This window comes from Pongo abelii, chromosome 5, assembly GCF_028885655.2.
Source record: "Pongo abelii isolate AG06213 chromosome 5, NHGRI_mPonAbe1-v2.0_pri, whole genome shotgun sequence".
Lineage (NCBI taxonomy): Eukaryota > Metazoa > Chordata > Mammalia > Primates > Hominidae > Pongo > Pongo abelii.
In genome coordinates, this window is record NC_071990.2 from 154,074,398 (window position 1) to 154,085,366 (window position 10,969).

General features: G+C 34.1%; 1 protein-coding gene across 5 annotated transcripts in view; it reads right to left on the reverse strand.

Moving 5' to 3' along the window:
* Positions 1-10,969, reverse strand: part of SYNE1 (spectrin repeat containing nuclear envelope protein 1) — a 512,392-nt gene that overhangs the window by 306,587 nt on the left and 194,836 nt on the right. For all 5 annotated transcript variants that reach the window (XM_054558331.2, XM_054558330.2, XM_054558328.2 and 2 more), the window contains 6 exons: positions 8,429-8,589; positions 6,279-6,429; positions 2,941-3,168; positions 2,574-2,672; positions 682-869; positions 170-293 (listed from right to left, as the gene is read on the reverse strand). In XM_054558331.2, coding sequence (XP_054414306.2) covers positions 170-293; positions 682-869; positions 2,574-2,672; positions 2,941-3,168; positions 6,279-6,429; positions 8,429-8,589 — 951 coding nt within the window. The remainder of the gene's footprint in view (positions 1-169; positions 294-681; positions 870-2,573; positions 2,673-2,940; positions 3,169-6,278; positions 6,430-8,428; positions 8,590-10,969) is intronic.

Here is a 10,969-nt window from a genome sequence, read left to right on the forward strand (position 1 = left end):
GCTTTCTTCTTTTCGGAACACCCTGATGTCAAATGATGCCTCAGGAATCACAAAACCAAAGCAAGAAGGGAGATACAAGTTTATTTATTTTATTATTTTATTTTTTAAAATAATGTAACTGTAACAAAAAGCATTTTATTTTTCATTCCTCACACTTCCTTGAACTTGCCTGTATTAACTGAAGTTCACCTTCCACTTTGACTCTGTCTGCAGAAATACCCATTTCTGGGGAACTGGCTATAGCTTCACCCCGCTCTAACCAGGTCAAAAAGGATGATAGTTCTTTCTCTAGCCTAAAGGAAGCAGAGAGCAGAAACAAATTTATTGGAAATTATCATGTTAGCAGATTAAACCTTTCTGAAGTTGGAGGGTCCAACACAAACCATAGTAAATACAGTCTCAGTTATCTCAGTCTTAGATGTGCCAGCTCGAAAATCACTCCTTTTATTTTCATTTCTGTCCCTGCACTCATGTTTATATTGAATAATACGTAAAGATCCATATACATCCTTTCCACTCTTGGGAACCTTTGCCTTATAACAAAGATCAAGAGTTTCCTACAGTAGACTCACAAGTTCACGTCTTTTGCATCTGGGATAATTATTCCCCATCACTTAAAGAACTGCTAATCCAGAATTTCCTATTTAGTAGTGCAGCAACTCAAGGAAAAGTGCTGCTCACCTCTGCCAGTGGGCCAGCAGATTCTCCAGCACAGTCTGTCTGTCCTTCACCCTCCTTAGGATGTCCTCATATTGCTGCTGTAGAGCCGCAGCCTCCTGAACACAGGAGTCTCTGTTCACAACCTTCCTGGCACTGGCTGAGAAGGCAGTGATGGCACTGCTCAGTGACTCCAGGGTCTGGCAGAGATCCTAAGAAGAGTGTGAGAAGAATGCAATGAAAGCACAGGAGCCAACGAGGCCTGCATTTTTCTTTGACATCCATCATCGCAAAACATTTTCCCTCAGTCATAATAAACAGGAATAGTACTAAGAATGGGTACAAATATACAGTTTGATAGAAGAAATGAGACAGTGTTCAATAGATTAGTAGGGGGACTATAGTTTACAATAATCTATCCCATATTTCAAAATAGCTAGAAAATAGTTTGAATGTTTCTTGCATAAATAAAACACAAATATTTTAGGTGATGAAGGTCCCAATTCCACTGATTTTACTTTTACAAATTATATGAACGTATTAAATTATCACATGTGCACCCCCAAAAACAAATAAGAGTTATATCTATTTTAAAAGGTCTGTGCCCATGATTTGAAGCAAGACATAGTGAAAATGAGAAGAAAGTGACTTCGTAAATACAGAAATCAAAAATGAAAATGGAGACCCCCCTCCAAATAAGAATGCGCTGCTATTTATCTGAAAACTTTCAACTTTCTCTTAACAATTTAGGTAACTTGTGAAGATTATTAGTCATTTTATGCTAAATATGTATTTAAAAACCCTATTCTTAACTTACAAAACCCACATGTAACATGCTATAATCACAACAAAAAATACATATAAAAAGAGTTATGGCTGAAGAAGCTGCTGTCTATCTCAATAGTAATAATAATAATAATAATAATGACACAGTGCCTCAGAATGTGGCACGCCCTGCATTACCTGCTTCCCATGTATTGACTCTTTCCATCTTCCTGAGAACCCTAAGAGGTATGTTCTTTCATTACCTTCATTTTACAGATTAGAAAATCAAGACACAGAAAAATGACTTGCTTTAGGAAATCTAAATATCGGAAAAGTAGAATATTAGCCTCTTTGGTCCTCCATTATTAACTTAGTTGTCTATAAAAATAATTTCATCACACTGAATTCTCCTACTTTTCCTCATTTTTTGTATTAAGAAATTAAGTATAAGTAACACAAAAGTGTATTCTCATTATCAATATTTAAACAATAGAAATCTCACTCCTCCTTCCAGATGTGCCTTTGTCAATGGCTTGTTTTCTATTACATACACCTTATAAATATTCGTGCACACATGAACGTGCAATAGGAATCATATTTGTATTTTTGTTTGTTAATTAACATATGGTAGTATTTCTTTGTGCATAATGCTCCCCCTTTTTTCCTCCCCCTATATTGCGCCAGAGCCATCTGTTTGTAGCCTTGCAGAAGATTCGCAATGATGAGAAAAGCCAATCATTGGAAACAGATCAGTGAGGATATATTCCTTAAACATCTGAGTACAGTGGGTTAAAACATGAAGACAGCTATACACATATATTTTTCTTTGCACATATACTTTTTTATAATGCTGGCAAGAGGTAACAGGGCTTATTAAAGCTAAGCTCTAAAAATGTTACTCATTCTAATTAAAAGAGAAATATATTTGAAATGAATACTCCTTTAATATACATCTTTAATGAAAATTTATTCACATCCTTACATGTCTTGGATTATATAAAGTGAATATGTTAGATCTATATAATTACTCAACTACTATAAACATTTTTCCAATTTCAATTCTCTTAAAAGGTTTACTGTATTTTCTTTTCAAGTGGGAATTATCAAATTTTAAGTTGGTAAATAGTAGAAATGTTGAAGCATACTCTTACCATATGCTCTTGAAGAACTTTGTATGTTTCTGTAGCTGAAGAACATATTTTAATTGGAACAGCAAGTTTATCTTCAAATTCAGACACAGATTGCTGGATCTAAAACATTGGTGCAATATAAAAATAACAGTGGGAAAAATACATAGCAAGACAAAAAAAAGTTACTGAGAAAATGGCATACCTACCTTTTATGGATAACTTTTAATGTAATTATAAAATCATTCTTTAAACATCTAAAATCAATGTGTCCCATTATTTGACAAATTATGTCTCTCTCTTATTCCACTATTTGTAAAGTATTTATTGCATTTACCCACAAACACAATGTGAAATATGTAAACTTAAGTATAGGTGGACCAATTCTTACCTTCCTAAGGTTCTCCTCAAACTTTTGCTGCTGAGATAAATGTCCCAGGATTGTTCCTTCCAGACACTGTGCATGCTCTTGAAGCTCTTCCCAGTATCTTCTTATTTGTGTCAACTTGGCTTTAATTCGAGCAGATTCTCCAGTGGTAACAAATTGAGCAAAAGACTGGGCTTCTTCTTCTAATCCTACAATGCTGCTGAGCTTACTTTCTATTTCCTGAATTGTGACCTAATAGTTAAAACAAGAAAAATGACAATGTAGGCTGAGCAAGCTTGTCTTCCTGAAACGATACAATTATCTGCAAAGAGGGAATATTTCCTTAACTGATATTTGAAGACTTGGATGGTTAGAGCGCAGCTGTGAGCAAACACCACGTGTTTGGGGAGATGAGATATGCCGAAAATGTCTGCAAAATACAATGATGGGTTGGGGGGTGCTTGCTAGATAGAGCATATGGAGAAATAGCTATTCTTGCTTGCAGTGAAGTAAGCAAGGAGATGTCCCTAGGACACTTACAGTATCTCTGAAGGTACACAGAATTATCTGTTTACATTATGAATTAGGCGTTTTAATTAACTGAGCTGGGGAAGCATTGTGTTTCAGTAACTCATTAGAATGCCAAATATTGACATTCACTTATTTTTCTAAAACTCAGTTGGGTATTTTATATGTTACTAAAAGGTATAATAACTGCACACCTACCTAAAAGCAGTTTTCCTTTTTCAAACTTATCATCTATTCTTGATGCCAGTGGTTTCCAAAGCTAGAATGCACTAGGACCATCTGGTCCCTATTCTCTGGGATTCAGACTTACTAAGTCTAAGATGGGGCTCAAGAATTTTCATTTCTAACAAACCTCCAGGTGATGCTGAGGCTGCTGATCCAGGGACCTCATTGCTATGTACTTGACAGAGAAAAGCCCACATACTGTCATTTCAATTTATTTCAATTGGGGGAAGAAAGGACATTTTACCTGTTAGCCAACACCTGAAAAATACTGATAACTATTAAGGAAGTGTGTGCATGTGCACATGTGCTTATGTGTGTCTGTGGAGTGTCTCTCACAAACATAGAAGCTTATTTGTATACAAGAAGATGAAAATTATTTCTCTGAGAAAAAGGGCCAAATTATTCAACCAAAACACATCAAAAATTCAGCCAAGTCTCCATTTATTTAAATGGAAAATACTATTACCCTAGGAAAAAACTAAAGTTTTGACTTCTGTCTAGATGAGACACCATAGTCAGAAATAATTTCTGCCTAGTTGAGACAATCAGAAATAATTTACCTAAGATTAAATGTCGGATATGCATCACTTATTTTTATTTTTCATATGAATGAATGAAGTGGTATATCTCATCAATATTTGTTATTTGAGCATTAATACAGGCTTTCTTTGTTTTGCTTTCTTTAAGATTACATTTTTTAGAAAAATTAATCATAAATTCAAAAAATATAGGTTGTCTACAAAGCACTAATAATTGTTCTAGTTGCTTGTAACACATCAGTGAAACAAACTTAGTTAAGAACAGAGCTCTTAGTTATTAGAGTAATACTTGCCGTCAACAAATTCATATATACAGATCACTCAATCATATTGTTGGATTGTGGTAAAAATAAATCCATCCAAGAGAAGAAGATGGAAGATGAACCCAGCATATGTTCTTATCATTTATCAATTATAAGTTAGGAATAAGAAATCAGTCATTTGAAATAGCATGTAATAATGAACAAAAGTGGGCTTAGTGTATTTATCTTCCAACAAGGCAAATGCTTCATTACTTCTTTTAATCCTAAGATCGTTTTAAAGGAAAAACACTATTGCAAGTGTTACTATATTTTAAACATTTCCTATAATGTAGTCTTCTGTTTGGAAATAAAACGTGAACCTAATAGACCAATTTCCACAGGACAGTGTATTCCACTGTAACTTTGCTTATTTCCAGCAAATATCTTTTTCCTGGTATTCATATTCACTTACATATTTTAGATAGTTTTAAAAATGCCTTATTGGATGTATTGAAATGTATTTCTAGGCTGATAAAATTAAAAAAGACAATTGAATATATATTTTAAGAAAACATGTAATCTTTTTTTCTGGAGAATAACAATGAGATGACATTAGATATTTGATATATTCCAGAAGCTCTGGAATAAGGGTGGAAATAATAGTAAATGAATTATAGAAAAAATAAATACGTTGAAAAATGTGTGTTAATTTTCAAAAGGGGACATTTTTGAGACAAAACTATTTAAATGTGTTATTCTTTTTCTTAGAATTTAGTGAAAATGATTAAATGACAACTTTTAAAAACAATTTTAACAATTAAAAATATTTAATGAATATTATTCCGTGGCCTCACATCTATTTTTCATGGTATACCAAAGAAGACATAGCAGACTGTGTATGTGACACTCCATGTATGCTTAATTGCAAAAGATGTGTGAGAAGCAAGGATGATCTGCACAGCGGGTAATCTTATCTGAGCAACATTGCACCCTCCCACCCTCCACATGGTAATGACTTGTTCTGAGCCATAGTGTGAAATGTTCCCTCACCTTGGTATTTATTTTACTATATTTAATTGAATGAAATAGCAGAGGGTTTTCCCATTCCAAAAAAAAAAAAAAAAAAAAAAAAAAAGCTGAGGTAGAAAAAGTGGCTGAATTTTGAAAATGTATGGTATAAAATTGTACAAAAGAAAGAGAAACAAACACTCCAAGCCCCCTTAAGCCCATTTTTCTTCTTGAACTGTCTGAATGAAGTGGCCAATGATAGTCTATCCACCTGGTCATTTTAGAGCTGGGAGAGCTAAGGAATCAGAGGACCTCTGTCCATGCTCCAAGGTCGTAAATGAAAACATTATAACCATGGAGTAGAACTGCTTCATTTAAGAAAGATGCTTTTCAAACTCCTCCTTGTGATTGGTGCGGGTAAGTACCACTAATACTTGAGTTAGACATTGGGAATGGGATTTTAGAGTTGTACAGAATGAATACATTTCATGTTGTATAATGAACCGGCAGAGCATTCTATTGAGGTTAATTCAAAATCAAGGAAAAGAATTAATGTAACCATAAAAATATTTTAATGATATTTCACACAATATTAACTTTGAATGCACAAGTCAGACAATGTGAATACATAATTCCAACTATAAAGTGTTGCCCAGTATTAATCCAGACCTCTTAGCTTGGTAATCTGTGTGAATTTAATTTTAATAGTCACATTGCAATGAAAGTCTTGTCCTGGGACCAAACAGCATTTGATGAAATGTAAGAAAGTAGTTCCTAAAAGCTAGACATGGATTATAAGTATAACGTGTGAGCAGGTCACCTTAATTTGGCTGATTTGCATGTCCATGGCAGATGACGAAGTTTCCAAGGCATTGAGTTCTTTTTCTTTCTCAGTTATCCAGACGGACAGAGTCTCAAAATTACTGCCAAAATGATCCCACTTGGTTTTCACCATTTCCATGGTTTTAATACTAAAATTAACCAAATTAAGTAAATAAAACTCAGTATTTTAATAGAGAACAACAACACATTTTCCTTGAAATCACCAGGTGAAGAGATAATGAAGACATTTGTGACCATTTCAAAGTTGAAACTATTCACGCTAAAAAAAAAAATTGCACAGTTGTTCTGAGTAGTTTATCAGGTTTTCCTATCTTCTCTGAGAATGAACATTTAATGAGGCAGTATCTATACTTTGAGTGAAAGTGCACTTTCAACAAAATATTGCTGGATCCAAAGGGGTTTGAATCCGGGTAGAATCTAAACTCTACATGTGACCAGTTGTTGCCAGGACTTGTTTTTATAGACTATGCCAGAAGAGATTTCAGTGTACACAGCTTTTCAATAGTCCTATTTCCAAAGACATGTTCTTCTTACACTTAAAGGAGAGACACTGCAGTGATGCTTTCTATGGAAAGACCTTTATAAACTGCATCTTATCAATCAAGACAGAGCTCGTGATCTCAATCCCATGCTGCCGGGCAAGAACTGTTTCTATTATTAGAGCTAATCCTGCGATGTATAATCTTTGTGACTTCAGCCATTTTCATAAATGTCTTATGGTCCTGATTCCAAAAGACATTTATAAATTATTGTACATGAGCACCCTAACTACTTTTAGACAACTTAGGTTTTATTTATAACAAATCTAGTGAACAGAATTTCAACTATAGACGTCTAATTTGTATTAGCTATGCATGTACAACCAGGTGACCATGGCTTTCAGTTTAGAAAAAGGCTAAGAAACTAAAAGTATGTAATTGAACTGGTAAGTCCTTGGCTTAAAAAAAAAAAAAAAGTGAAAGAATGTCCCTGTTTACCAAAAGGCACTTGAAGACATCAAGAAAAATACAGTGGCATCATTGATTGTCAAATTAAATAATATTGCAGTCTCAAATTTATACCCTGGATGTGCCTAATGCTGTCAGCAGTACAGGTAATGCAAGCTGTGTTATATTGCAACTTTTTAAATTAAATAAAGGTTAAAATGGCTATTCTTAATAGAAGTAACTTCCTCTCTAATAAACTCTAAGTTTTACTATTTCCATAACTTGATGTAGAATATTTAATGTAATATAAAGTCCTCAAAATTTCAAGTCATAATTTGTTTTAAATAAAATACGTATCAAATTTTAAAGTTTAGGCAAATGTAAAATGTTAATTTTAAGCTGTTAATAGTATTAAAAACACATTTTACATTTTAAAATCCACCTTAGAAATGATGGCCTGTCTCTTAATAATAATATGCTATTATGTATCATTGATTTGCCACTAAATTACGTTACAAATAGAAATGTTTAGCCATATTGTTTTGAATAATATTGGCTGTATCCTCATATGTTTTTCCCCTCCAAACTTTTTTGTATATATTGGGTATATAACAGGATATCAATAGGCCAAGCAGTTATTTTTTTTTTCAGGTAAACAAACATTAAAAGTTTAAAAATAAAATAGATTTTTAAAGTTAATTTCTGGAAAGAGCATATTAGTCAGGATAACTTGAATACCGAGGCACCGTAAACAAGCTCCAGGAGCTTCTTCAGGTTGGAGCTATATGGTCTATGTGATGTGTACTGAGGCCTGCAATCTACACTAACAAAATATCTCCTTTTCGCTCTAAATGGTGACAGCAGAATAATATAGCAAAAAAATTATTTTAAATATTAGTTCTTTTTCAAGATTCCCTCTACAATGTACCAAGGCCACAGAATAAAATAGATATGGCTTTCTCATGAACATGATCAGTTTAAGATCCAAAACCCACACCCTTTATATTTTTGGGGCTCTGTTATAGATATTGATTTCTGTATTAGCGATACTTTCTTTTGAACTGTGAGTTGTTTCCTCAAAACATGCTGAAATACACAGACACTTTGAGATTTTAAAAGAATGTTTTGAATACAAGGTACAGGAAAGATTGTATGAAACTTTATCTCAGAGAAGAAAGTTTAGGACTTGTCAATCACATACTCTTCTTCAAGCGTGTCTTCTAATTTTTTGACTTGTTCTTTGATTGACTTGGCCTGCTGTTGAAGCAGCTGCTTATTTTGGGGCCCAAGTGGTATCTCTGAAGCTTCCTTTACAAGGTTCTCAGCCTGGACTGCAATACTTTCTGTCCGTTTAGAAAACTCCTAGAAAAAATATTATGATCATTAGGTAGGCACTTTACATTATTTATCTCTGCCCTCAAATAAAGTGCACATATTGCATACAGAACAGATGGATGGATGAAGAGATAGAGTCATACATGTATGGATCTTATATTGGTCTTAACAATAAATCTGACTTATTTCCATATGGCCAAAATAGACACTTCGCTAACAGCTTTTTTATTTTATTTCATTTTTTTTGAGATAGGGTCTTGCTCTTTTGCCCATGCTGGAATGCAGTAGTGCAATCATGGCTCACTGCAGCTTCCAACTCCTGGGCTCATATGATTTTCCTACCTCAACCTCCTGAGTAGCTGGGACCACAGGCAGGCACTACTGCACCTGGCTAATTTTCTGATTTTTGTAGAGATGAGGTCTCACTATGTTGCCCAGGCTGATCTTGAACTCCTGGGCTCAAGTGATCCTCCAGTCTTGACCTCCCAAAATGCTGGGATCACAGGCAGGCGCCACCATGCCCAGCTAACTTTTTAACTTTCTATACACAACCAGCTATTTACCTTCATAGTTTTCTAATAATACTCACAAAAATTGTTTCTCCTTTGTTTCCTGGTTTTGCCTTATTGTTTAGAATTCTTAGATCCATTATAATAATTAATTTATTCACAAATATGTTTACTTATTACAGGCCAGTTCACAAAATCAACAGTGATTGATCATAGACATAATAGATTTCTAGGCCAATGAATAGAAATGTTTATTTATTTAATGTAATATCTTAGTCAAAAGAGACTATCAATGATCTTTGGCCAGGCATGATGGCTCATGCCTTTAACTCCAGCATTTTGGGAGGCTGAGGCAGGAGGATCACTTGAGGCCAGGAGTTTGAGACTAGCTTTGGCAAAATGGCAAGACCTCCATCTCTAGGGAAAAAAAAAAAAGTGACCAGGCATGATGGCGCATGCCTGTAGTCCTGGCTACTCAGCAGGCTGAGGTGAGAGGAGATGGAGGCATAATGGCACCACTACATTCCAGCCCAGGCAACAGAGCAAGACTTTGTCTCAAAAAGAGAGAGAGAGAGAAGTAATCAAGCCATTTTGTTAACTAGTTCTCTGAAAAGAGCTATAATCTAATCTTAGTGCTGTTAAATCTTATTTATTACATACACATGTATCACATGATGGAAAGAGAATTTAAGTTTTGAACCGGTCAAGCCTGGGCTAGAATCCAGGATCACTAGTTGTTTGACTTTGGTGAATTATTTTCAGGCTCTTTCATGTAAAATGCAGATGATAATCCTTTTCTTAGAAGGTTACTGTTAGCATTCTATTAGCAATCTTACTTTTAAAGTGCCTAACACTCTGGGAGATACTGATTATCGTTTTTTATGTCTCTCATACGAACTTGAGGACAAAATGATTTATTAAGCCAATATACTTATTTTCAACAGCACTGAACTATTTTAATTGAAAAGTTAATTTAGTATGTATGTGGCTGGTAAATATTAGATGTTACCTGAATTTTGTCAAGTAAATATATTGAATGCTGAATTAGAAAAGGTAAACCCAGTAATAACCTAAGTGAAGAAAATGTACTTGGTATCTCACTTCTTCTCATGTAAGAGAATCTCACAGGAGTTTTAAATTTTGATCAACTCCCTTCTCCTAAATGAATAATGTAGAAATATAAGTATTTTTCCAAAGTCAGCTTTTCAGTAAGAGCATCTCCTAGAACATAGTACCATATAAGATAGAGTTACTAAATAATACTATTATATCTTCATGTTTAAAAGACTTAATGTTCTCATAGAAATATCACGAGTTCGGCCAACAAATCTCAGTGTTGGCCGAGATTGTGCCACTGCACTCCAGCCTAGGTGACAGAGTGAGACTCTGTCTCAAAAAAGAAGAAGAAAAAATCAATGTTACTTCAGAGAACTACATTGCAATTTAAGAGAATAAAAATGAATAAGTACAGCTTCCTTATGGCATAGAGATTTATAGTACACTAAAATATGGTAGTTGCTAATGTCACAACATTAAATTCTTTGGATAAAAGCACCCACTGTTACTATATGTGACAGTCATTGTAGATTCAATTGTGAAGATTACAAATCATCACATGATCTCTTAGAATCCCACGAATATAATCAGAAGTGAAAAATAAAGTGTTTTATTTTTTCTGCTAGTGTTTCTCAGAACCCAGGAAAAACATGGAAAAAGTAATGTTTGAAAATGCTTATATACATTCAATTTTAGAGCTTTTTATGTGAGCTATGTATGGAAAAAGCATAATGCAGAGAAATTGAAAGAGCAGAATGATGGTGATAAACAAAATTAAACAAAAACAGAATAACATTGTAAGGCCTTATCTCTAACTTCTTAGAAAACATATGAGTGGCAGC